The sequence below is a fragment of the Rhodofomes roseus genome (assembly GCF_022264815.1).
Source record: "Rhodofomes roseus strain CIRM-BRFM 1785 chromosome Unknown C8Q71scaffold_8, whole genome shotgun sequence".
Lineage (NCBI taxonomy): Eukaryota > Fungi > Basidiomycota > Agaricomycetes > Polyporales > Fomitopsidaceae > Rhodofomes > Rhodofomes roseus.
The window spans coordinates 1447372-1472912 of record NW_025952964.1 but is presented as its reverse complement, the minus strand read 5'-3'; the positions used below and the strand labels follow the sequence as shown (position 1 = coordinate 1472912).

At 54.2% G+C, this 25541-nt stretch overlaps 10 protein-coding genes across 10 annotated transcripts; 5 read left to right on the top strand and 5 right to left on the bottom strand.

Annotated features, from left to right (window-relative positions):
* Positions 1–215: 215 nt before the first annotated feature.
* C8Q71DRAFT_857195 (uncharacterized protein) lies at positions 216–938 on the bottom strand (the record flags this gene model as incomplete). The annotated part of the gene is made up of 5 exons (XM_047927383.1): positions 216–425; positions 486–571; positions 630–648; positions 702–855; positions 916–938. The coding sequence occupies 5 exons, from the start codon at positions 936–938 to the stop codon at positions 216–218; spliced, it is 492 nt and encodes a 163-aa protein (XP_047780066.1).
* Positions 939–2629: 1691 nt separating this feature from the next.
* On the bottom strand, positions 2630–3148 carry C8Q71DRAFT_857194 (uncharacterized protein; the record flags this gene model as incomplete). The annotated part of the gene is made up of 3 exons (XM_047927382.1): positions 2630–2655; positions 2715–2775; positions 2837–3148. The coding sequence occupies 3 exons, from the start codon at positions 3146–3148 to the stop codon at positions 2630–2632; spliced, it is 399 nt and encodes a 132-aa protein (XP_047780065.1).
* A 730-nt stretch (positions 3149–3878) lies between these two features.
* C8Q71DRAFT_705728 (3-hydroxyanthranilic acid dioxygenase) lies at positions 3879–4572 on the bottom strand (the record flags this gene model as incomplete). The annotated part of the gene is made up of 4 exons (XM_047920459.1): positions 3879–4054; positions 4112–4192; positions 4231–4351; positions 4408–4572. The coding sequence occupies 4 exons, from the start codon at positions 4570–4572 to the stop codon at positions 3879–3881; spliced, it is 543 nt and encodes a 180-aa protein (XP_047780064.1).
* Positions 4573–5353: 781 nt separating this feature from the next.
* On the bottom strand, positions 5354–8989 carry C8Q71DRAFT_755713 (Rad17-domain-containing protein). The gene is made up of 11 exons (XM_047923561.1): positions 8744–8989; positions 8542–8680; positions 8445–8485; positions 7787–7885; positions 7048–7721; positions 6685–6986; positions 6484–6626; positions 6274–6417; positions 6038–6214; positions 5884–5968; positions 5354–5828 (listed from the first exon to the last, which is right to left on the bottom strand). Exons 1-11 carry the CDS (start codon positions 8876–8878, stop codon positions 5614–5616), a joined length of 2154 nt encoding a protein of 717 aa, XP_047780063.1. The 5' UTR covers positions 8879–8989; the 3' UTR covers positions 5354–5613.
* A 387-nt stretch (positions 8990–9376) lies between these two features.
* On the top strand, positions 9377–11902 carry C8Q71DRAFT_573998 (uncharacterized protein). Its single transcript, XM_047919451.1, has 7 exons — positions 9377–9759; positions 10409–10577; positions 10635–10895; positions 10960–11099; positions 11155–11289; positions 11341–11596; positions 11668–11902. Exons 1-6 carry the CDS (start codon positions 9490–9492, stop codon positions 11470–11472), a joined length of 1107 nt encoding a protein of 368 aa, XP_047780062.1. The 5' UTR covers positions 9377–9489; the 3' UTR covers positions 11473–11596; positions 11668–11902.
* Positions 11903–12400: 498 nt separating this feature from the next.
* On the top strand, positions 12401–14149 carry C8Q71DRAFT_574104 (uncharacterized protein). Its single transcript, XM_047919453.1, has 9 exons — positions 12401–12736; positions 12795–12953; positions 13024–13102; positions 13156–13264; positions 13316–13335; positions 13390–13472; positions 13534–13574; positions 13636–13970; positions 14026–14149. Exons 1-8 carry the CDS (start codon positions 12521–12523, stop codon positions 13961–13963), a joined length of 1035 nt encoding a protein of 344 aa, XP_047780061.1. The 5' UTR covers positions 12401–12520; the 3' UTR covers positions 13964–13970; positions 14026–14149.
* Positions 14150–14181: 32 nt separating this feature from the next.
* Positions 14182–16056, top strand: C8Q71DRAFT_574052 (uncharacterized protein). Its single transcript, XM_047919452.1, has 9 exons — positions 14182–14577; positions 14644–14833; positions 14890–15045; positions 15100–15178; positions 15234–15345; positions 15403–15422; positions 15469–15536; positions 15589–15629; positions 15687–16056. Exons 1-9 carry the CDS (start codon positions 14345–14347, stop codon positions 15979–15981), a joined length of 1194 nt encoding a protein of 397 aa, XP_047780060.1. The 5' UTR covers positions 14182–14344; the 3' UTR covers positions 15982–16056.
* Positions 16057–16803: 747 nt separating this feature from the next.
* Positions 16804–18190, top strand: C8Q71DRAFT_573863 (uncharacterized protein). Its single transcript, XM_047919450.1, has 7 exons — positions 16804–17171; positions 17221–17373; positions 17424–17502; positions 17570–17689; positions 17737–17810; positions 17867–18002; positions 18064–18190. The coding sequence occupies exons 1-7, from the start codon at positions 16956–16958 to the stop codon at positions 18153–18155; spliced, it is 870 nt and encodes a 289-aa protein (XP_047780059.1). The 5' UTR covers positions 16804–16955; the 3' UTR covers positions 18156–18190.
* A 640-nt stretch (positions 18191–18830) lies between these two features.
* On the bottom strand, positions 18831–23366 carry C8Q71DRAFT_755660 (glycoside hydrolase family 95 protein). Its single transcript, XM_047923560.1, has 22 exons — positions 23309–23366; positions 23078–23254; positions 22903–23018; positions 22719–22826; positions 22577–22659; positions 22314–22419; positions 22223–22258; positions 22031–22169; positions 21273–21955; positions 21205–21210; positions 21063–21148; positions 20933–21010; positions 20866–20871; positions 20752–20812; positions 20676–20692; positions 20548–20625; positions 20385–20493; positions 20235–20330; positions 20117–20182; positions 19775–20055; positions 19603–19716; positions 18831–19552 (listed from the first exon to the last, which is right to left on the bottom strand). The coding sequence occupies exons 3-22, from the start codon at positions 22961–22963 to the stop codon at positions 19268–19270; spliced, it is 2499 nt and encodes an 832-aa protein (XP_047780058.1). The 5' UTR covers positions 22964–23018; positions 23078–23254; positions 23309–23366; the 3' UTR covers positions 18831–19267.
* A 666-nt stretch (positions 23367–24032) lies between these two features.
* On the top strand, positions 24033–25541 carry C8Q71DRAFT_755626 (uncharacterized protein). Its single transcript, XM_047923559.1, has 6 exons — positions 24033–24225; positions 24279–24458; positions 24511–24636; positions 24700–24948; positions 25011–25121; positions 25186–25541. The coding sequence occupies exons 2-6, from the start codon at positions 24282–24284 to the stop codon at positions 25300–25302; spliced, it is 780 nt and encodes a 259-aa protein (XP_047780057.1). The 5' UTR covers positions 24033–24225; positions 24279–24281; the 3' UTR covers positions 25303–25541.

Here is a 25541-nt window from a genome sequence, read left to right as displayed (position 1 = left end):
CAGTTGCGTCCTAGACGACCAGAGTAACATACACTCACATATCCCAACTTGCGATGAAGAAACGACTCAGACCCTCCGCAGGCAAGATGAAGGTAAGCTGCAAGAGACAATCGGACTCTACGAAGCCCCCAGGCCGCCGAGCCATGCCCTGATAGCCGCCCGCCCGCGCTCAACACCTCTACCTCGAAGGCGTCAGTCCTCCCGAACCGACCTTCCTATTCCTGTCCCAAACATTGCGACTCTACATCATCATCGAAGTCCAGGTCCCTCGACGACACCCCCTCCCACGTGTTCACACTCTCTTCCAGCTTCCCGCTCAGCTGCGTGGCCTGCGCGAACGTCGGCTTGCCCAGCAGCAGCCAGTCCGGCGTGGGCATCCCCTCCGCCCGGCCCTCGCCCTTGATCGCGTTCGCGAGGTGTGCTTGCTTTCAACGCTCGGCCGTGGCCTTGAGTGTGTGCGCGTGGTACCCGCCGTAGTCAGCGACGTGGTGCGTCATGGTATACGGCGTGTCCAGCTGGCTGGTGAGGAACCCGCCCGGGACTGCAAGGAAGACGATGACTTGGCTGATTGCTGGACGCAACCGGTGTTCACCGGTGCATCCGCGGAGTAGATGTGGCCGGCGACGCACCCTGTACGGCTGCCTTAGTCTAGAGATTTACGATGATGTGAGCCGTATGTGAGTGAGTTGTATGGCATGCACGCGGGATCGCCGAGATGCACGGGGATGCTGGCTTGCCGTACCGCCCTGCCCTAGAAACACGATGAGCCCCGACTTCCGTCCGCGCATATGTGGCGGCATAGCGTTGGTGATCTTCACCGTCCCGAACACGTTGGTCTCGTGCATGAACTCCACTCTGGTATCGAGACTCGTCAGCAATGCGACCTCATACTCATATTTCCAGCAGCAGACGTACCCTCCTCCTTCCGGCGAAGGCATATGAGTCACGTCCGGAATTATTCACCAATACGTCGACGCGGCCCCAAACTGCCACGGTTAAGCATGGACGTGACTAGACATCTTCCTAGGCCGGAAGAAGTGCCTGAAGGTAGATGATGGTCAGGAGCCAGAGGAATATGAGAGCGGTGTGCGATGTGGTACACTGAGTGTATGTGTGCTCACTTGCTCGAATAGGGCCGAAAGCATCACATTCGATGTTATATGCGCACCAGACCGACGGGCTGCGCTAGTCGCCGTTGCTGACCAAAAAGAGTTACTCTCGGGCTGCGCAGACTACACCAAGCATTGACAACTCACCCACACTTGTGCCCCGCCACCCATGGTACTTATCCGCGTAGTGTTGGAGTGATAATTCGGCGGCGCATACACTCTGCCGTCCTTACTATATCCTCGTCCCTCGGCGCGTGTAGGGATCCGGCATTCCATTCAGGTTTATGTCAGTCGTTCCACCACATACTTATGCTTGTGCACACGCCTAAATTGTCGTTGCTAATCAAGTGAGACAGCGGGTCGGCCCGCCGAGCGAGCCGCCAATCCACACGACGAGTGCATGTCAATCGACACCCTGTCACAGCAAACGTGAGATTCAGGCATTGGGGACGAACTGGTAGGCGCACCTTTGACCCCTGATCATGAGCTCAGCGCTGTAGGTCTCATTTACATACAAGCTGACGCACGAACAGGCCACCGAGAAGCCGCACAACCTCGTGTATAAGGGGGTAGATGAGCGAAACGAGAAGATGGAAAGAGGTCGCGCGTCTCAAGTGGGGCACCCGGTGCAACACGATCACGTGCACCTGGCTAACGCGCTACCCCCGGGCCACTGCTCTCCACCGTAAGTATGAGTCTTGTCCTTCTCTCATTGCAGCTAATTGCAGAACGATAGTCACTTGCGAACGCGCGCGACACATAATGACTAAGCCCTTCGGGAAGTTGGAGGAGGGCGGCGCTGACCCCATCGCGTCTCTCATCTGCGCCACACCCCACCCGCCTCTTCCGCTCGACTCATGCTCGATTGCGCGCACGCTGCACGGCTGCGACGTAACGATCTATGCCACGCCACCCGACGCGATCCCGTGAGCAACGGCCCTGACGCGAATCGACGACTTGGTAGGACACTTTTTTGGATGCAAGAAGGTCAGCACATAGTAGACAATGCACTCTTTCGTGGGTGTTCGGACAGATCGCCGGTTTCCGTTGTAGCGAGCAATAGGAGAGGCAATACAAGTGGACTTTGATTATGAGACCATAGACAGTACGGACGTGCTACAGTACGCGGTACCTGTAACGTGACCGTGGTATGGAAGGTGTGTACGGACAACAGAGTCCCGGGGAAATCTGACCTGAGAGGACAAACACTGTAGAAGAGCGGTGCGATGGAGTCCGCGCCGCCCTCCTCCAACTTCCCGAAGGGCGGGGCGCTTAGTCATCATGTGTCGCGCGCGTTCGCAAGTGACTATCGTTCTGCAATTACTTAGCTATGACTCTCATCCACCTGAGAAGTCGCAGCCAGATACGCTCGAAGCTTTTCGGCAGGCAAGACCGATCGAGTACCGCTTGTCCAATCTTTCCATCGCTAGTCGTACAATAATATGCATAACTTCAAGTTCGTCCGTGACCGTTCCTCCGTCCTACCGTCCTACCAAAGTCTACAATGTTCGCGCGTACGTTCACTGCACGCCAGGAAGATTGCGGCCTGTACAACAGTCGAGGGACGTCTCAGCGTCTGTACAATCCACGGACACTCGGACTCACCACTATACTTGTTGAATTGCTTGTTGAGAAAGTCACCAGCGCTGTCCGCCTGCTTGTCGTTCTGCGCATCCAGTTTCCTCATCAGCTCGCACCCAAAACGCGACCTTGCTAGCAACACTCACCACATTGTGGCCAACCTTGTTCCCGAGCGCCTCGATGCCCTTGTCGAGCCAGTCCTGCTTCTCGGCGCCCTGCTGACCCTGGCCCTGCTGACCCTGACCCTGCTGGTTCTGCTGGCCCTGCGAGTTGTTGCTGCCGTATCCGCCAGCGACGCCCGAGCCGAACGCGCCCTGTCCGCCGCCCATGCCACGTTGCGGCTGCTGGCCGCCCTGTTGCTGGCCGCCCTGCATGCTGTCGTACGTGCTGCCCTGGCCGGTGCCCTGGTCGGAGTAGCGGTCGGCGTTCTGAGACTGCTGCCAGTTCGAGTTGTCCATGGCGTTATGTGTGTGTGGTTTCGTCGGGGAAGGGGGGTAAAATGAAGAGATTCGGGGGATTCTGTGAGACGACCCGCGGGCTGCAGCGCCTTATAAGAGATTGTTGTTGCGATTACATCATACTTGTGGAGATGTCAGGGCGCGGAGGAGCAGGTCCAGTCTGGGTCCAGTGCTGTGTAAGGCAGTCGACCTGTCATAGCGGGCAAGGGCTGCCGGATCGGCGGGCCCGGCCGACTGGCGCAGTGGACGTCAGATAGCGTTCTGTGGTACCTGCACTCCATGACGTCGTACATACCAGGCTTGCAATTGCGTACCGGCGCCGCGGCGTAACAAACGGTACCGCCGGTACCGGTACATAGGCTTCGAGACAGCTTATCCATGCAAGACTTTACATAGTCTTGCATGAAATTTGCCTCGACAATGAACCGATACCTGGGAAATAAAATCCTGAGCCACAAGCAAGTCGGGCTGCCGCTGCTCTAGAACAATATTCTGTCAGGGCGTGGTTTCGAGCACAGGTTGTATCATTATCAGCAATAGCGACGAAACGCGAGACCTGGTGATTCCCCATATCAGCACAGCACGGAGTTCTTTGACCCCTTTACAGTTGTAGACATCAGCTAACGTACAAGACCCCATATTCGCCCTTGACTAGTAGCACCGCCCATTCCGACTCTTGACCACGATAACGTTACGCATACACCACCTGTGCTCGCCCACGAAGGCAGATCTACTTGGCCTCCGCGACGGCACCACACTCGGCGCACTTCCTCACCGCCTCGTTGTTCATCCAGTTCTGGATGAGCGGCTTGAGCTGCGTGCCGAGGTCGCTGCAGTAGAACGAGTCCTCGCGGATGATCGTCGGCGTCGTGTGCGCGGGTGCCTTGCAGTACCAGCGCAGGCGGTCTGCGTCGGCCGCGTCAGTGCGCACGCTCGCTGGGCCGGAGAAGGGAGGAGGCTCACCGGTCGCGTCTGCTGGGCGGACACGTTCGACGACGAGTCCGATGGTGTTTGCGAAGCGCACGGGGTTATGCGGGGTGTTCGCTGCGGGATACAAGTGTCGGCGGAAAGATTATCTGCACTTATCGGCGAGGACGTACCCGGGAGCAGGAACATCTCGCCCTCTTCGATCCTGATGTCTCTGAACTCGCCGTCGTCCACCACGCGGAGGAGCATCCCGCCCTTGTGCTGGTAGAACCACTCCTACGCCGGCCGTCAGTCCTCTGCCTTCCGCACATACAACGGGTCAGGTAATGCACCTCTGTCTCATTCACATGGTAGTCGTTGCGCTCATTGGGGCCCCCGACGGCCATGATCACATGGTCCTTGCCTGAGTACAAGCAGAAGTTGTTCACCGGCGGTTTGAGCAGGTGCCCGTTCTCCTCAAGCCACTTGGGGAAGTTGATCGGCGGTGCAATCGGCATTGTCGTACAAAATTTGAAGGCAGCCGCGGCTGTATTGATGTGCTAGCGCGTCAGGTAGTCGTCTGCCTCGCGCTGGGTAGATGAGGGAGGTAGAGATACGGTGAGAGGAGGGTGCGCCATCCGGAGGAGTGACTAAGAGCCTGCCTGCGAAAGCGGCGACGCGCCGAGTCGATATCGACGGCGCGGACCACGTGCGCACTTGACGCGTCGCGACGCGTCTGTGGCGCTGGACTACCTTCCAACATTTGCGTATACTTCGTCTTCGCCATACCAATAGCATCTATCTCAAAAGGAAAAAAGAGCGGTAGACCTGACAGTGCGGCAATTCGGTCGGTACAGGATCTCAACGCCCTCGACGTACATCCTGGTAGCCGCTCCGACCCACTTCTATACGGAGCTGTTTGACCGTGGCTCCGCCTCCGATGCATATAAGAGTTGATCTTTACACGACACACAAGATCTTGCAACCTGTATCGCATGTCAGCTCACAGTACCGAAATTTTCGCGGCACCGGGCCCGGGTTCTGGCAGTTACTGTGCACACCGGCGTTCGGTTTGAGCACAGCGAATGAAGCCGGGTATTGACATGGTTCTCCCCTTCAGCGCACGTTTTCATGTTCGCCGGTTCACGAAATGAATTGCAGTTTCAACGCTAAGTCGACCAATGGCCATTGTCGGCCCGGGGTGTCAATAGCTATGCGAGTCTGTAACTTTGCATGTCTGATGACGATACACTCACTCATCATGACATTGGAATACAAAGTCCAATCTGAATATGCATGCCGCTCTTCTTTCCGTTTGGGATAGATGCTATTGGCATGACGAAGACGAAGTATACGCAAATGTTGAAGGGTACGGATGCTGTCGCGTCGCGGTTAGAAGAGCTGCGTGTCGCGGGTAGTGACCCTTGAAGCTCGAACATGTGCCAAGCCTGAAGCAGAACGACGAGTGGTCCCACATACAGATGATAAGAGCATAGATGCATGGGGGCCCATACCAAGATGAAGCATAGCAGTATAATGTTACAAGAGACCTCACCGGCCTAAAATTCCTCGATATCGTCGTCCTCCAACCACCCATGCACTGGTGGCTCTTCGACAGTCGCAGCTCTGCTCGCAGATCCCTCTCCCTCGTCCTCGTCGGGTACGTCTTCCGGAGCGCCGTCGCCCTCTTCCGACAGTTGTACGGGGCTGCCAGTGCCTTGCTTGAATTCCAACCTCGAGAAGCGCCGGTGTGTTGATGGAGCGGTATTTGTACCTGTACAGCCAGAACATGAGCAATGACGCTAACGGATGCGAGAGCGGTGCCCTACCAGCGACGTCGCGCGCTCTCAGCACTCCGCCCACTTCGAGCGCGACGTCTCGTCTGCTCCATCCGCCCGCACCCAATTCCGAGTTCTGTAGCCGAACAGGGCCATCGCATCAGCTCACACTGCCAGCTACGTTCGGGTTCTGGACGTTACGCACGTGCAGTAGCCAGTCTTGCGCATCGCGCAGCCCATCCTCCGCCTCCCGCTCGTGCTGAAGTTTCTCGAAGAACACGGGCTTGTATGGCTTCTGATTCCGGCGCTGCACTGGTGAGGGCAACGAATGCAGCGTGCTGAGTGAGAGCAGGTGAAAACGGTGCGGATTTGCTTGGTGCCACTGTATACAGTGCAATGTCAGCACGAGATCAGTGGAAGCCAGTAGAGATGAGCACGCACGCTCTCAGCCCCATTTGCGTCAATCCAGCTGAGCCAGTCCGCCAGTGAGTCACACTGACCGAGGTCGTCGCAGTACTGTGTATAGTTCTGATGGACGTAGAGAGACAAGAGAGACGCGTCAATCGGCGAGTCAGCGTATAACGTCTACAGATCATGCCCATCGTTAGATTCAGCGCTGTCTAGGCGACATATAAGAACCTGAGCGCATACATCGATGTCAACTCTTGATGTCCGCCGCTTGTGTTCCTTGAGGTGGGCGGGAAGAGCAGGCTCCTTCTTCAGCTTCGCATCGATGTCACGATCACGTTGAAGCTCTTTCGCAGACGCGTTCGCATTCGGCGGATCGCCCTTCCCTATGGCCACCCCGTGAGTCCAATAACTCACTCGCCATTGATGCAGTGATGCACTCACGCTTATTGTAGAGAAGCTTGCCCAACAAGTGGAATAGCGCTAGGCTTTGCTCGCGTCGCGTCACCGACTCCACTATTGCCTTCGCATCAGCGCCCCCGCCTTTCTTCTTCTTTGTAGTCGTATTCCCGCCTACAGTACAAGCGAACTGCAGCGCCATGATGGCACTACGGATGTCGCCATTCGCGGACTCAACGACCAAGTTCAAGATGTCCTTGGACGGCGGACTTCCTCCCCCGGCAAAGTATCTATTGAGGAGGGACTGCAGTGCAGGGCGGAGGTAGGTAGGCGCAATTGGTCGGAATCTACGATCACCAGACACACCATCGTCAGACAGTGCAACAGAGAATGGACCGGACAGCCTACCCGATCTGCGTGACATACGGCGAGCCCAATAGTTGCGACGGCAGCACACTTCGGATATCGACGGCCTCTTTTGCTCGCCTCCAGCTCGTACTTGCGCCCGCACCATCTGCCTCAGTGTCCTCTCCGCGTAGTCCTGCGTCGCTGACGATGAGCACGAGCGGTGCCGTGCTCGTATCGGGGAGGGAAACGAAGGCCTCAAGAGCCGCGTGGAAGGCGGCTTGCGTGCCGGGGTGCAGGATGTTGGGCAAGTCCTCCAGCAGGATGACTTGTCGTTTGTCAAAGGGCCTTGCAGCGGATGTCGATGGTGCAGAAGACTGGGATGTAGGGGCAGATGCAGATGATCGGGGTTGGCTCTGGCTTAGAGTGGACGATCTTGAATGCGACTGGAGCTGCGAAGGAGCTGGTGACTGCGAATGCAAGGGGACAACCTGAGTCCCAAAAACAGACCGACAGCTCGATGCGCGCGCGAGGAAGTTGCGGAACTTGTCGGATAGCCCTTCATATGGTCCCCACTCGCCACTGTCGCCATACTCGAGGTCGTCATGATCTTCGCGCGTGAAGCGCTCGTCCATGCTATTTCGCCATTCGACAATCTCAAAACCCAGTTCGCGTGAAAGGACGCGCAACGTTGCAGTCTTGCCCGTGCCTGCCGGACCCGTGAGGGCTAGGATGCGCTGAGGGCCGTCCGACTGAGTGAGCAGGTGGCCATATGCGTGACAGCTGGCTACAGAGTGCGCACACGATATTTCTTGAGTTTCCCTGAAGGACCGCCATCGAAAGCTTCAACTAGCCATTGGCGAACATCCTGCACTTTCCGCTTGTTAACAGCTAGATCGTCCTACATGCTGTGTCAGCATGCATCCAGATGCATCGCAGTGCACAGAGAATGAATGAACTGCTCGAAGGGGGGCATATATCCGATATACGAATATGTCAAATGCAATCAGACGCCAGACGTCCCACTTGACATACTGGGGCAGTGGATCCTGATAGCGACGGCCACCAGCAAGCAAGTCCATACATATATATCACCCTACAGCTTGGAAAAGTGTCGGGGATGAGTACCACATCATCCCTCCGTCCGGACTGCCCCTGGGGCTCAACGGACCAGATGGATGACTGATTATGTGAAAGTGCTATGCCAGCTTGCGAGCGACCTGTGCTCTGATGTCCCTTACCCTCAGTCCACCACGAGTATCATGTCCAGCGCTGTCACCAAGGATATCACGACACTGGAGGTGTCTGGATCCAAATGACGCACCGGATCTACAAATGGCTTCTCTGCGGATATCGCTGGTTCCCATAGACGCAGCGTTATCTGACTTTGCCCCCGTCTGGCTTCTCATGGCGAAGTGTGTAACATACCTCGGGAGAAAGGGGGGGTGGCTCTGACTCACCTCATTCATGGGTTCATATCGGTCGACCCATAGTCGGTCATCTAGCGGCCATAAACATATAGTCAGGCGCATCTAGCCCTCGCGTCGATCTACTCACCAGAACCGCATGCAAAAACCTCATTCACCACTCCATCAAGGACAACTTTACCCTTGCCTTTGCTCTTTGTTATCGGTCTGTCTTGCGGCGACAAATCTGGTTGACTGCTTGTTAGGTCGAAGACGTGCGCCCCGGCGACCTATACACTGAAGTTATCATCATCTGTAACATGACGAGAGGAGGTTAAGTCAGTCTGACCCACCGACGAGATGGTTCTGGTTTTCCGCTTCTTTGCTGGTGGCGGGCCGCTTGGGGCTGGAGAACCAAGGCGAAGGGTGCTACGGAGATTTGTCGTTGGTTTAGAGCGTTTCTGAGACCTTACAGATTTCTGCGACATGCTCCTGAGTCATAGACTATTTCAGAGAGAGATTTGACAGGTGTGAGACGGGCAACTTGGCCGCCTGTCCTCGAGAGTCGAGTCTGTCGACGCCACTTTGTCCGAGACGCGTCTGTACGCGTCCTGTCACGGTCCTGTCACGGTCCTGTCACGCTTCTGTCACAACGCTAGATTTCGTGCCAAGTAAGTAACAAGTTCGCATCCTGCTTCATCCAAAGTTCCTTCCTGCTCTCTCTATTATTCTCTGGACTCATCCTTCAAGGCCTTCGATCCGAATCGGTACCATCAGCTATGACGTGGAGAGACGGGTAGACAATGCCAGTGCTCCGGCGCGACCAGTTGCAGCAGCGTGAGTACCGGGTGGACTTCATCCGGAGATAAGTCGCCTACTTAAACCTATAGCCATGCTCACGCATTCACAGTGCCGTCTTACTCTGTCTTACTCAGCGCAGCATGAGTAACGCCATCGTTGCCGTGGTCCAGGTCAGCGGGTGACATCGACACATGTGTGAACGGAGGCTGACAGACATGCACTCTCTGAACCTTGTCTAAATTTACGTCCCCCTCAAGCTTAAGGCCACCACCGTCGAAGCTGACGAAACCATAGCGCCATGTCCAAGGCCGTCGTACCCAAGCTCTTTCAGCCTGTAAAGGTCGGACAGCACTGGCTTGGACACCGAGTAGTCCTCGCACCCCTCACGCGCTACCGTGCAAACAAGGCGCACGTCCATGGCGACCTCGCGGTCACGTATTACGGCCAGCGCGCGACTGTACCAGGAACCCTCCTCATCTCAGAAGCGACATTTATCTCGGCAAAGGCAGGAGGATTCGACAACGTCCCAGGAATTTGGAACGACGAGCAAGTGGCCGGATGGAAGCGGGTGAGTGACTCTGAATATCTGGGCTATTACTTCGAGCGGCCTCTCCAAAATCATGGTCGCGAATTGTATGCGGCCTTCTGGACATTCTTCATGTCGACAGGTGGCTATAGGCCGCCGTCTCGCGGCTTTCAATCATTGGAACCTCCCAATAGCGGTGTCAGGCGTTGGTCCGCCACTATCCCCCATCTTTGTGTTTCCCACCTCTTCGGATGAGTAGAATGTTGTCGATCACATCGCATTTGTCCACGGGCAATATGGAGGTGGCTGCGGCATCGCCCTATTCATGAATTTGCAGATGCCTGCGTAATGCACGGGTTGCAGTACGTGATGCATTAAGGAATTCCACAATGCAGGGAAATCATTTGACGCGACGTAATTTTCGATGGAGACCGTTGGGGTGGCCCCTCGTGAACCCCAAATATCCGACTATATGCAGCCCTCTTGATCGTATCCGACGGGTGGCAGCGGGCACTTGACTCGCTGTCTTGCTCATTTGTAGCCAGGAAATGGTGTATGACCACGACAATTGCCTTCCGCAATTCAACACAGTCGCAGAGAGGTCTGCGTTGCGAGCGGAGACTTTCTCACTGAGAAACGTCGCCTCTCATGCAGAACGACTGTCTTCGGCGTACTAATTACATCTCATCAGGTCACCGATGAAGTTCACGACAAGGGGTCGCGCATATTCTGCCAGTTCTGGGCTCTCGGCCGCGCGGCAACTTCATCAGTATTGGATAGAGAAGGCCTCCCATACGTTAGTTCGGGAGACAAGATCCTCACCGGGCGAAAGCGTAACCCAAGGCCCTTGACCATTCCCGGTGAGTGGCATCCTTCCCTTTTCTTCCTGCTTGCTTAGAGCTTATCAACCGTTACAGAGATCAAGGAGTATATTGATATGTACCGCAACGCTGCACGTTGTGCCGTGCTCGCGGGCTTTGACGGGGTCGAGTTACACGGCGCGAACGGGTACCTCATCGACCAGTTCACCCAGGATGTGACGAACAACCGCACGGACGAGTACGGCGGTTCCGTCGAGAACCGATGCAGGTTCGCGTTGGAGGTCATCGATGCGGTCGTCAGCACGATCGGGGCCGACAAGACAGGCATCCGCTTGAGCCCCTGGGGCCAATTCCAAGGTGCGTCCTTGTGCATGCACTCAGAACATAGAACACGAGGTGGTGAATGCGCACCGGTCGACAGATATGCTCATGGACGATCCCAAACCTACCTTCTCCTACCTTGTGTCCCAGATCGCGGAGCGGCACCCAGACTTTGCGTACATCCATGTCGTGGAGCCGCGCGCTCAGGGCAACGTCGACCGTGACGTGCAGCCGGGTGAGGTCAGTCTGTTCACATACAATACTCATCGTCCGGGGATCTGAAACACGGTTGCAGAGCAACGGCTTCTTGCGGGACATCTGGAGGCCGCGTGCATACATTTCCGCTGGTGGCTATAGCCGCGAGACGGCATTCGAGGACGCGGACAAATACGGCGACCTCATTGCGTTCGGTCGTTTGTTTATTCCCAACGTACGGGTCTTCTCTGTCACATGCGCCTCATGCACTCAACTTGTGTCGTAGCCCGACCTGCCCCTGCGCCTTGCGAAGGACCTCCCGATCGTGGAAGGCGGCCGCGACCTGTACTATCTGCCCGAGGAGCCTCACGGCTACATCGACTACCCCTTCTCGGACGATCCTAAGGCTAATCTGTGATTTGAATGGTTGTAGAAGGATGCGTAGAAGAATCTGCATAGACGCGATGATTGGAACTTGTGTGTGCTGTATATTCATTTCTGGTGCTACTGCGATAACAAGCGGCGCGGGGTGGCTGAGGTTTGTGAGTCGTTTCTCCCGCTCAGTTATACCGCCTATGTGGCGGCACAGCATTGCTAAATTCCTCGTTTGCAGTGGCGTTTCGAGCGATCCCAATGGTTCAGGTGCAATACACGTTGCTACATACGCTCAAGCTATCAGAGGCGGTGTCATATTAGGTGGACTGCTTCACTGACTCCGATAGAAACCTTGCACCGCTACGTCCATAACAGATTTGCAACTCCTCCGAACCAGGCACTCCCGTCACTGGCGAAGCCATCCACTGCGGCTCGTCGGTCGTCTTTACAGCCATCTACGTGGTTCCATTGTTCTCTTAACGTCCGGACACTACAAGTGGGCCTCACGGTGGTAAATACTACGTGGGACGGGCTGCTCTGGACTGTTGGACGTACATATACCTCTGACACCGAAGACCATCGCTATCTGCCAACCACTGTGCTGATCTGCACCGCATGACAGGAACACGAGGTCTGAGTTCGACTACGCTTCGGTGTCGGACTGTGACGTGCGCGATACATATGTACAGTGCTGGAGAGATCATCATCAAGGCTTCGTGGTATTGGACAGGGAAGCTCAACTCGGCATATGCGGCGATGTATGTAAGTCTCGCTCCGCTCCCAGATTCTCAGGAATGCGTCTCATCTCAGTTTGAAAGTGAGATCCCAAATTATACATTCTCAATGACATCTGCGTCGGGCTTTCGCGAGGTAAACAAGGTTACACAATGCGGTGAGAGCTTAGTTCCGAAGCGCCCGTTCAGAAACTTTGCGGCTGACTCGGCTTTGGGTATGATCATCTGTCAAAATGCGATGCAAGCCACGCTCTGCCCACTATTGAGCGCTGCGGTGGAATCCACAAGTACCTAGCTGCGCGTCCCAGGATCCCGGTGCACTTCAAGTCATCGGGTCTGAGTATCTCGCACAACTTCATGGCCCCCACAAGAGTTATTCCCTCCACGCTTGCGAGCGCAGTGATCGAAAGCGTAACATACGGCGCGTTCCTCATCATAGGATCCACATCTATATGGCTACTCTGGACCTATAATTGGAACCGGGCCAGAAGAACAGCCACTCGACAGCCCTCGTTTGCGCGAGGGATTCCTCTTATAGTGGCGGGTGTTTGTCTGCTAGTGGGGACAACCGCCGTAAGCATTCAGTGTTTGTATTGTGTCTAGCAGCTGAATAATTCTTCTCTTTCGATAGCATTGGATCATTAGCGTAGTGCGCCTGTTTCAAGCGCTTGTGACATACAAAGGAGGCGCAAATCCCGAAGAATACTTCGACGAGTATCTAGATAAACCATTTGCGATAGCGAATGCCGTGCTCTTGTTCCTCTGCGTATTCGTAACTGATGCAGTTTGCGTGAGTTGTCTTATTAGCGGATTGGAAACGTCACTGACACTATCTCTTTGACTCTGTGTGATTGTGTAAGGCATATCGCCTCTGGATCATCTGGGCCTTCAGGAAGACGGTCGTCATTTTCCCGCTATGTGCTCTGGTGGTTTTTGCAGGTGAAGCTTGACCTCACGGCTCGTCGGGGGGGATCACTGACCCCTGCTGCCAGTATGCGGCATACGTGCCGTATATGAAACGGGCCACATGCGGAACACCTTTAGTGAATTACAAACGGCGCAGTGGAAGTGGGCCTCGGCCGCGTTTGCTAGTCATCTGTGGTGAGCTGCGTTAGATATGTGGTCTTTGCAAATGACCAAAACATTTGATAGTCTCAATAGCTACTGCACAGGTTCGGTCGCTCACCCCTCTGCCACTATACATACGCTGATCACGTCCGCCACAGCACTCATCGTTGGCAAGCTCCTGGCTTCGCAATGTAATCTCACCAAGGCCGGCCTTCAGTCCGATGCCACGCAACTGATCACGGTGAGCACTCGAGTAGCAGTTATTGCACACACCGACTCACTCGGTGAGTGGTATGCCTCAGGCACTTATCGCTGTCTTCATCGAGAGCGCGAGTATATACACGTGCGTAACCTGTGGTTACCTGCCGACGTGAGAGTTATCGCGCTAATAATCATTTTGATAGAGGATGGGCCATCTTCTACTGCGTATCCTACGAAGTACAAAGTCTCGGGCGCTTCATAGCGCGCGATTGCTCGCCTGCTGTTGCGGGCATCGCATTCGGGCTCATCATTGTCCAGGCTCGCTTGACTTGGCCACAGAAAACAGCACGAGACAGAAGCACAGTCGACGCTCTCGAGTTTGCCTCTCATCACACACGCCACACATCTGATGTGTTCACTTCGATCGCAATCAATGTGAACGCTGCCGTACGGGAGGCTGAGGAGGATGGCCAGCATGACACATCAAAGGGAACACTAGAGCCTCTCCGAATCCTGCTTGACGAGTTTTAGGCCAGTCGTGCGTGTGTCTGCGATTGCGAAATTGTAATCAAGTTGACTGGTTCCTCGTTTAGGTGACTAGGAGCATCGCGTGTACGCATACTGCAATAAAATGCAGCGCTGTCCCATCGAGCATCCGAGGGTCTGAGCTGCGTAACGAATGTAGTGGCTGGATGTCGGGACGTGGCGATGACCATCTATCGTGAATCGTCTTCGATGTCTAGCTACTGAGAATAGCTGAAAAAGCTGACGTCGGTTGTTCTTCAGGCGTTTTTGGTTTTCGTCCCTTGCGGACGTGGATAATCCGGCCATAATCCGCCATGGGCAGCTCTATTCATGTAGCTGACTGACAGATCATACTGACGAGTCACGACGTGCGCCCTTGTAGAGGTCATGATAGACTTTGTTTCCGGTCGGATTCTGGGATTACGATGGACAAAGCCATCCCTCCCTCCGGTCGGAGTCGGGGAAGACACACCGAACATGAAGCGCAGTCGCTGCCGCCCCTTTTTCCGGGTATATCCTCCAGCTCCTCGGACCTTGTCGATGTTGGGTCCGTGGGGAGTGTCACTGCTGACTTGCCGGAATGTCGAGGAGTGGTACCATATCGTACTTCTGGCAGAATGGTAAGATAACGTATATAAGCCTTGCATATGAAGCTTCTCGGGCCCTAACCTTCTTCACAATGCCAGGTGTGTCGAACCTTGCTGCGAATCTTGCTCTTGTTTGCCTCGAAAATGTCTGTATGGCATTTTCTTTGTTCTCTGCCTCACGTCCATCTTCCTTCTTGGTCGGCGGCGCCGCTTCCCTTCGCCCAATGTTCGAACGTACACACATCCCCTCTTCGTTGGAACCGTTCTTCTTGCTCTCAGCATTACAGCGGTGAGAACCTACACACTTTACGAATCGCTAAACACTGAACAAGGAATCGACCTCAGCATTGGCTTCTGACCGACATACGCTTATTCCAAGCGTTGATTTATTTCGAAGGCGGAACGGAGCCCGTTCTGTTCCTTGGTGATCTGTCCCAAGCGACGAAGATTGCACAGACAGCCACTTTGGTTCTCTCTGTATTCATATTCGATGCAATGATGGTCAGTTGTCAGCTGACTTCGAAACGAACCTGCGAACCTGAAGACAATGTTTAGATATACCGTGTCTGGGTAGTCTGGTCCTACAGCATATATGTCACTGTGTTCCCAATGCTATGCTGGATAGTATATGCTGGTGAGTAGGATACCGTGCATTTTTCTATGGGGAACCATTACTCATGCGGTCACAGTATGCGGGAGTATCATGCTCTACCACTCTTCGCTCTATAAGCTGGGTTCCGACGTCTTCGACATGCCGATAGGCGATTGGATGACGGCTCTGTGCGTGTTCATGATCTGCCAGTACGTCGCAAGCTTTATCTGTTGCCCTGCGATTTGAAAGTACAACAGCGAGGACAGTTCTAGTATTTATAGCACAGGTAAGTCAACAATCCCACGGCCATACTGGATGCTGACCTCCATCAGTCATGATCGCATTGCGCATATGCCAAACAAGCCTCCGCGTAGAGATATTCGGGAAGGACCCTGCAATGGTGCGTCATGGGTGGTAAATACTGGGGAATTCCTCTTACGCAAGAATTTCAGCGCGCTATTGCTGTGTTCACTGAGAGCGCAGCGCTCTATGCGTGAGTTCAGAGGACACGCGATTCCGTGCATGACCTAAAGCGCGTACATCATTATAGGACGTGGACGATCTTCTTCTTTGTCACGTATGAGGCCGGCTCGAACCTACAGAATATCGCCAACGCGACATGCCCTGCGATGGCCGGTATTGCGTCCATGCTGATCAACGTTCGTGTGGGACTAGGGTGGGCTTTCAAACCCGCTCCCCGTTCTACTGCGCAAACCTCGATCCCCTTGTCTTTCGTTCATTCTTCACGACAGGATATTTCCCGAGAACTCACAGGACGCTCCGTGGACATACGTCACATATTAGAAGCCAGGGAAGCAGTGGACGAGGACGAGCTGACCAAGTGAATTCGTACAACCCGCTATGTACCATCGGATATCAGTGGGTGACAATATTGAATATGCGTCTTGCTCCCGTCGTAATTCCCGGCCTACTGATGGTGAGTGAAACCTCCATACAGCTTCTTCCGCGTAACAGGTTCCGCCCTCTGAGTCAACTGAGCATCCTGCTCAGAATCCCTTATACTATCAGGCTACATCGTGCGTCCGATCGAAGTTCGATTCAATACCTATGTTCTTCACACTGACACACTAGCACTCCTCAGTGGGTGCTATACTGTACGTGTGTGCGGGTGACTGCGCCTTTGCGAGCGGTATGGCGATACAAGTGGTGGCTCACCAACATCGAACGCGCACTCGCCGCCTCGGAGAGGACTGCCAGTGAGAACACATTACATAAACATCCTGTCAAATTCGGCGTTGCCCTTCCGATCGTCTTCAAATTGGGCAATTTCCAATAATTTACCCGAGACCGCACGGTTCCCTACGGTTCCGCACCCTCACCTCCTCCGAGTCGCGTCTTTTGATACATAGCTATCATACTTCAGTTAGTCGACGACGACGAAGGTGAGCAGCGACATCAAATCCCATTGACTAGGATATCTGATGCATGAAACTGCACCGCCTCCCAGGACCCCCATATTTGGAGGGTCAGCCTTGGGTCAGCCCGAAAGTTAAGTATCAAGACGGTACTTATCTTGGATTCCCCGTCTCGGTGTTTTCGAAAGGACGATGTTTCAGCTGGGTTCTCGAGCGTCAGATTTCGGCTGATACTTATGTTATTACTTGGTCGCCACCTACAGGCTACTCCGTAGCATGCCGACCAAACCACACTCAGCTCCGTCGCCGACATGACCGTCCACACAGTGTAGGATGCACTCACCCGGGCCTCATCGCCCCCGTCTTCTCTCCCTCCATCTCTCCTTCATGACTCAGACTGGACGTCCGACTAGGGTGCGATTGGACGCATAGCGACTTCGTCTATGGCCAACGCTGAATCCGAGCACTTACTCGCGGATCTTTCTGCCAATCTCGCTAGCTTCTGCATCGAGAGTCTAATGTGCGGGATGTTCGATTGTCTAGGTCTTACATCCCTCTATCTGTTGCACATTCGGAAGCACTCAGAGCACGGCAAGAGACCACCATTATCGATATCAATATACATAGCTTATGTGACTCTACTAGTGGCGGTTACGACGGTACGCTTTGTCTCTACAGATGACTCACAGAGAGGCTCATGACGATTAGCATTGGGTTGTGAGCATCTGCCGTTTGTTCCTCGGCTTGGGAAGCCACGGGGCGCAAGAAGCGGTGGAGTACTTCGCCGACATCGGTCAGTCGCTGCATGTGGCCCAAGTCTCAATTGTGGCCCTGTGTGTATTGATCGGGGACGCCGTGCTGGTGGGTGATATACTTTTAAAACGTGTGACTGCGTCCTCCAACAGATGTAGGTTTTCCGCCTCTGGGTCGTCTGGTCTTATAATAGGGCCGTGGTCGCAGCTCCCCTTGGTGCTTTAGTGATGCTCTTAGGTCAGTACTTTCCATACGTCGTAACAAAGATATTCTTACGAGTATATCACACCAGTATGTGGTATAGGAGGTACCATTGCCTCCACCGAGGCTGGATATAGGGAGAATGACGGATTAACAAGTAAACATGGCAAATGGGCTACAGGCGGCTTGGTTTGCACGCTTTGCACGACTGTCTACTGTTCATGTAAGTTTCCCCTGTCTGAGCTGGAAACAACCACTGGAAAGTCGTAGGCATGATCGCAGGGATGCTTTTACGTGCAGACCGTCGCACCAAGCGTACAGGCGCGCCTAGCATCATGTTTATGGCAAGTCAACCACTGCTGCGCAAATGACTGCGACCAACGTTGATTCTGTCTCGCAGGCTTGGCTCCCGATATTCATTGAGAGCGCTGCGTTCTATACCGCGTGGACTCTTTTCTACACCATCACTTACGAAATGCAGAGCGCCGCAAGGTACATCGGTATCGGGGGCTTGCCTGCTGCAGCTGGAATTGCATGTACGCTCATCAACGTTCGCACCGGCCTCAATCAGATGCTCAGCATGAAGTACGAACGTAGGCAGGAGGGCGGATGGGAAAGGGCACCTCAGTTCACGACATGGGTACCGGAATGGGTGTCAGAGAGCTGTGACGACAACCAAAGTGGTCTAGGACAGTCTCGGGACCTGTACGATGATGCGGGAGACCCCGGATGAGCAAAGCACTACTGTCGCGAGTGAACTCACTCGGTGGGTCTCTCATATCTTGCTAAGGCGGGGCTTGTTTTCTCATTGACACTAGTAGATGCCGATCAGCTCGTCAATGTGGGGAATGGCCCGGGGGCGCCCCCGCCCACCGGAGGTTACTGGACTCCTTTGCCATCGCACCGCGGTCTCATTCAATTGGTGGCGTCGTCCTTGCATCCTTACTGAGGGCTGGCCAGGCCGGTGCAGATGTTCTCTACGCATCGCTTGTACGAGACTCATCAGGAGCTACGGGACATGTACCTTCTACACCATTGATTCGTTATCTTTCGATCCCGTCAATGCGAATCAGGCTGGATGTCCGCGGCCTACACACGTATGTGCGCTATTGGAGAAGCTTCCATGTCTGATTGAGCTTTCGCCGCACTCGTGCGATCAATCGTAGGCTAGGTTGCGTACTACTTATCTTGCCTATGAAATTTGCTTGCTCGCAAGTCCCTGTCTAACCTGTGTCGCGTTCTGACACACGAGAAACGAGGTTGTGGCACGAGAATGCACAGTACATCACGGCTAGGCATATTCTCAAGTAGTGTAGCGCTGCGAGTCGCGCTCGGAGTCAATGACCTGCTATGATCAGAATAGATTCTGGCGGTGCAGTGTGGCTGGTATTGAACAGACGACGTCGATCATCGTGTGCGTACTCAGCAAGTGCTATATGGCAGCCTCCGCTCTGCCGGAACCACTGGTGCAGATGTCTACAGGCCAAGAATGGTGTACGTAACACGGCGAGTAGAACGTCTTGTGAGCCGCGCATGCATGACAGCTTCAGGCATGAACTCCGTAGCGGTCTGTGCGCGCATCGCATACAGGAGCGCCAAGACACGATGTGATTCATTCTTGCGACGGGAAACTACTAAGCGTACAAGAAATCATCAGCTACAGATTTACGACGAAGGTCCGCTGCAAGCTTTACAAACCCCACCCGATCATGGGCATAGAAGCATGAAGAAGTCCGATAGAGTCTGCAATGGACGTACTAAGACCGCCTGACTGCGTCAAGCGCCACCCTGCGCCACCACGTTACGAGAAGTTGATCGTCTTCTCCAAACCGCCGGAGGTAGTGAACGACGCCACCACGCTTCCTCCATAGACGACTTCGACAGGCCTTGGAGTGACGCCCTCATCAACGTTGATGTTAACGACGGTGGGCTTCCCGTTACCCCACTCTAAGTCTAGCGTCATCCCACCTCGTACACGGGCCCCTCTGATGGATCCAGACGGCCATGCTTCAGGCAATGCCGGAAGTATGGTTATGGCGAGGGGAGTTGAATAGGTTGCGACGTCCTGGGCTTGCAGCAGTCCATTCTATGTTACGTCAATCACCATGCCTCAGCGAAAAGGGGTTACAAACGCACGAGGAGCGCAGCAGGATATCCGAAGTTTGCGTCAATCTGGAAGATTCCATTCGATCCAGAGCTCGGAGCGTACATGCTGAACAGGTTGGGCGCAATGTTTCGTTCAATGGTGTACTGGATGCACGACCCGCGGTCAACCTCGTGTCGCCATCGATGAGACCTCAGAACCTACCGAGAGTTCGAAGTAGAACTCGCTGGCATTCGCGAGCTGGGCCCAGCACGCAGCCCGCCATGCCTTCTCCCATCCGGCGTCTGCATCTGGGCCCGTACCGTTTCCACGGTGATACAAGCTCGTCTCCGCCGCTGCGAGAACATCGCTCTTGGTGTATTGCGTAGTGCTGCCGTTCTGAATCGATGGGTCGTATGAAGCTATAGCATAGCCAGGGTACAGTCCGATAAGATGCGATAGATGACGATGCGTATCGGTAGGGGAGTCCATATCGACCTTCCATTCTGAGATGAAGTTTAGCGGCTTCTGACATTACGTTACGCCAAGCACGACGAATAGCGCCACCTTGTAGTTGACCCCATGAGCCGATATGGATGCCCTTATCCATTTGTGCTCGTTTCAATTGCACCTCTGAGTGTATCCATTTCAGCAAGCAATGAGACGGGCTTTTGACACGACACACCTTCTAAAAATGTTGTATCATCATCCCCAGAGGCCTCATACCCCTTCTCGACGGCATTGAAGAGTTGCCAGATCAATTGTTGGGCGTGTGCGCAGCCTATATGAAGCCGTCAGATACTCTGCCGCTACTGCATCATGCACACAAATTGACCGAATGTGATTGGAACCTGTTCGGGCGAGTTGCATGGAGCGGTGACCAACGTCGAATCATTGAAATGGAGGTCAGGGATCAGCTTATCTAAATGGAATTCTGCGACACCCTTCGCTGATCATGAGTATATGAACGTAAAGGAACGGCGAGTCTGACCACACACCTTGAGCAAGGGCCATCCTTGTTGTTGAAACCATGTCTTGTTTCCTGTGTAATCATAATGGTCCCATACATGGAACATCTATGTAATGTGTCAGCACCGTAGTCGAGTCACGACAGGATATGGCGTACCATCCAGACCGCGGATTCTAGTTCGGAGGCATGTTAATTGAGCGCGAAGCAAACCTCGAACGCAGAGGAAGCTTACCGGGGTAATCGGCCCATTGCGCTGAATTACCTTCAAGCTTCATACCGGTATGTCCGAAGAGCTGGATGGACAGTCATGAACACCACGAGGCGGCTAGAACCGTGATTGACATACATTCATCTGAGGGGTCATAGGCGATGTCAGACGTCTCAATTTCGCTCATTAGGGGCCAGAAACATACCTCGTCGTGAGTGACCCAGCCGCGTGAAATATTGTATAGAATTTGTGCTGTGCTTGCACCACGCGGAGCCCAGGTATTCTGTGATGCGATCGTATGAGTTGCGCTGCCACTTGAGTATGGGCCACCTTACTTCTATGTAGTTGAACAACGGTAGGACTACGTCCATATTGGTCATCTCCGCGAACCAATGGTTCATCTGTATGTTGATGTTGGAGTCTGCAAGAAACTCGAATGAGCCTCGAGGGCCAAGGCCGCACGAGCCATACACTCACGATAGTCTGGTACCATGCCGAACAGATCAACACGCGAGTTCTGACGAACATACAATGCAGCTACATACCGGCTCCCCAAGCGTTCGTCCATGTCTCCACCCACTTGCCTTGCAAATTCGGTGGCAATGTCCCTCGTGCACTGGATGCTAATAAATACCTCCCATAATTGAATAGTAGCCACTCGAAGTACGGGTTTCCGACATTCGTCTGATACGCCGCCTTCAGCTGATCCGTAGGTGTCGACAGGTCGGGCGTCTGACCCAGATCGAGGGAGAACGGGGACATAACCGACTTGTAGTCAGAGATGTGCGCCTGGAGCAAGCCATCGTAGGTGACCGTCTCAGCCGTTGCCACATTCAACAACGTGGTAAGGGCGTCGTGAGGATCCGGGCCTGTGAAAGAAAAGTCGGCTGCGGCGGTGCCCGAGTACATGTCGTAGTTCGTTCCCCCGACCCAGGTAAGCCATGCCTCGTTCGCACCATTCACGCTGATAGTCGCGTTGGAACCAGAAGGTGTGCATGTCACTGTCGCGTTTCCAGATGCACGAACTTGTGCCAGTACTTCGTACAGCATGCCTGGGTCGTTCGCTAGGCCCTGGACCATCAGTGTCGAATTATCGAGACAGGTCACGTTGGGCACCGGAAGGCCGCTCTCCAATGTGACCGACAGTGCGTAGGTTAATGATGGCAGAGTACCGGTACTGTTGACATATTGAACGCAAGCTTCCGCGGGGTTAGAACAGAACTGTTCGCTGCACGAATCAATGAACAAGAGTGCGTGCGTGAGATACTTGCAGGTCGATGCGGGTTACGAGATATCAACGTACCGCCAATACGAGTTACCGCTCTCGTCTGTCCACTGAGTGCGCGCCACAGCCTCATCCAGATCTAGCCATCGGAAGTAGTTCGACACAGTGTCGCTGGAGTTGAGTGTCGTCAAAAATGCACCGGCGGCGGCATAGGAGCCTGGAGAACCAGGTTCAGCCTCGCCAAGTAGGAAGTACTAATAGTCAACATACCGTAGGCGCCCGCATCTGTCATCAAATTCTCGATATCTACCAATTCGTCCAGTTCATCGAGTAGCTTCTACCGAACGTGTACAACACCCACCGTCGATAGTTCCATTTGAGCTGTCAAAAATCGCTTGGCGATACATCTGCATATCTTGAGCCATGGTGGCTTGTTGAGATGGTAACTTGTTGCCTCCATTGTACGTCTAGAGGTCGGTTAGTGACGGACTGATCGAGTTATTGACGCCGCTCAAATAGGTCGATGCAAGTGAGACGCGAGATCCGCGAAATGAGCGACACGGATGTAGGATTTTGATCGAGCTATCCGGCATTCAAGATGCATGGCAAGTAGCACGGACATACCGGGTCTTGTATAGGACCACCCGACCAGAGGGATTCGATGTTCACGTGCATAGTTTCCTGAACGGTGCCTCCAGGCATCGTGGCTAAGACGCGTGTCTCAGTTCTAGATCCAATATGACTTCGAAGCTCCTGAAGAACTTGCCCGCGATGTACCCATTGCCGATAGGGAGCCACTCCGATGACCAGGAATCGGCGTCACCTGGAGCTGTGTACCACAGGCCGTTGCCAGATGAGGGAAAGGCAGAGGGGGCTGCTTCGACCAGAAGCGCGGAAAGCGCCGCGGTCAGAAGCGTGCCACACATTGCACGAAACATGGGCGGAAGCACCTTGGAACCCAGACTGAGGCAGAGGGGGGGCAAGTACCGCTTGCAGAGGGGCTTGCTGCATGGTCCTTTAGCTACGGCCTGCGGCTTCCACGGCCCACGGCAATTGCAGGGTGTGTCTGCGGCGGCATACTGTGTGTCAACGGGAATGCTTCACATGATCACGTCACCGGCGCACTTGAGAACTGTAGCACAAGCTTCCTGGTCTGTACGGCCAGATATGGCAGGGCGATGCTACTTTCAAGCAATTACCGTGGTCGACGTCACGATGGTATAGATGCAAACAAAGCTTACGGCTGGCTTCCGAGTTATGTATACCGGCGATTGACCACAAGGGCCGACTTGCGGCATGCAACTGTATGTCAAATGATTTGAAGCGTCACATTGTACTGTCTCACATGAGACTCACATGTTCTTGCTTCGCTCCGGGGCCGGACCACGTAGCCTCGAACGGCGAGCCTGGCTGAGAGCGCCAGGTGCGGGTTCTTATCACAAATGGCTGTACCGGGCTGAGCACGTATAGCGTCCCCGATACGTTCAAAAAACGTGGGGCCTCACGCAGCTGCACGAGGTAGGAGGGGGAGGCGAGGATCCGGCGTGAGCGCCTCAAGTACTATCCCGAGTTACGTAAGCAAACAGGAGGCCACGCTCACGTCGCCGCCGTAGCAGTCTCCCACCAGCATCTCACATGGCTACCAGTGGCTACCTTGGACCTGACAGAAGTCATTGTCTGTGTAAGTTGATCACCGTCCGCTCATGCATGATACTGAAATTGTTGTGTAGGTTGACCTGAGACAGGCTGGCCGAGACTTTCTTGGTCTTCAAGTCGGGCCGTTTCGGTCGCAGACTCGTACGTACGAGCGGCCACAAACGACCCTATGTATTATCAACAGCTTCGCGGGAGAATTGAAACTGAGCGAATCGGTTCTCTCGGGCGTGTAGGCGCAGGCGTGCTACATAGCCGATGTGGTCCGGGCCCAGTGCTAAGCGACTCGTGCACAAAGTAAGCCTTTCCTAAGTATGGTGGTAAGCGGAAGTCTACTGAGGATGCATAACCGGCAGGTGAGATCCGCCAACCACAAACGCCCGCTGATAGGTCTGATCGGATGTCTGACGTGGAGATACGGTTTTAGTTCCCGCGGCGTCGCACAATCCTAGCAGTCGAGTCCGTATGCAGTGCGAACAATCTTGCAGCATGGCTAAACAGAATCATACAACACGCACCAACAATACTGCGGCTTCGATTCTGACACTTGTATTTAAGCTTACAGCGTACGTCTCATCTTGAACACTCCTCCGTACCGCATCCTCCTATACTGAGTGCATGTGCGTGTAGTCTGCCTACCCATGCGCCACTGATCTCACTGCGCGTGCTCCAGACAATGCAAGAACAAGCAGGGCTGACTACTTTCCCCGATGCCAAGGGTGCTCCCGAGCGCGAGCTGCTCTCGGAGCCTCAGCGGCACTTCAATGGACTTGGCAGGCTGAGGATCACTATCTATCGCGTCGGTTTTCAGGTCCAGCGAGACTTACGCAATCAGTTTGAGCCATGGCTCAGAGTATGGTCTCCCTCGTGTATTCGCCTCGTACCAGACTAATATCTCTCCGCAGTACTACAAGGCCAAAATAGAGACGACAGACGGCAGACAGGTCGCTCAGCTTACCTACAGAGTGGTCAATGGCAATTATGTCGAAGATTTTCAGGAGGATCTCCAGATGTCCGAATACGGCGGCCAGGCAAGAATACGTCTTTCGCTCTCAGCGGTGAAGTTGAAATGTTTTTGTCCTTATTCACGTCAGGAATTGGAGGAAATATTCACTCTGCTGTACGAAAAAGACGGCCGTTTGCGCGACCAGTGGATGGCCGGGGAAGATGCCGGCACTAAAATATTTGGACCAGAGATAAGTGCCAAAGCTACCAAAGTCGCGGTACTGGCCTGTGTCGACAAGGACCCGCGTGGTGACTTTCTCATGGTGCACGAAGAATTCCGCCGCAATAAAATTGGCCAATGGGCACTGCACGCGCTGTTCCAGCTCCTGCGTGACGAGGTGAGTCAATACGTCCGATCACAGCTGCGTGACGGACCTTTCTCAATCCCGGGCTTCTACAGGGCGTAAAGGTGGTTCTAACTCGGCCTAGCGTACCTCGCCTCGAGTCGAGCTATAAGGATACCTACGTCGAGGGTCTGCTTGTGAGACGTAACCTCGCTTTCACCCGCAAGGTACGTTCTTCGCCGCTGCATCGTGATTCCCGAGTCCCGGTCTTATTGAATTGACTACTGTCAGGCCGGATTCCGTAGGGTGGGAGCGTCGCCGGTCTTCGCGTACATGCCCGTCGACCCCGAACATCCTTCGCGCCAGTTGCCTGCAGACAGAGACGCCGTGAGTTTCCTATACACATAATCGCTGAGCTTTTGCCTCATATGTCGACAAGGATCCTGATTCTCCGTGATGACCTCATTCAATTGCCGCTTACGCTGAGAAATGACCCCCGCTTGTTTGTTCGCTGTCGTGCAATCTCCGCAACTGTCATGTGTATCGATGGTATTCTTCAGCTTTCTGCCGCCCCTTGTAGTGTTAGACAGTGTATCTCGGCGACCTCACATTCATCCACTGTGCTCGATCCCCAATTCACGACTTGT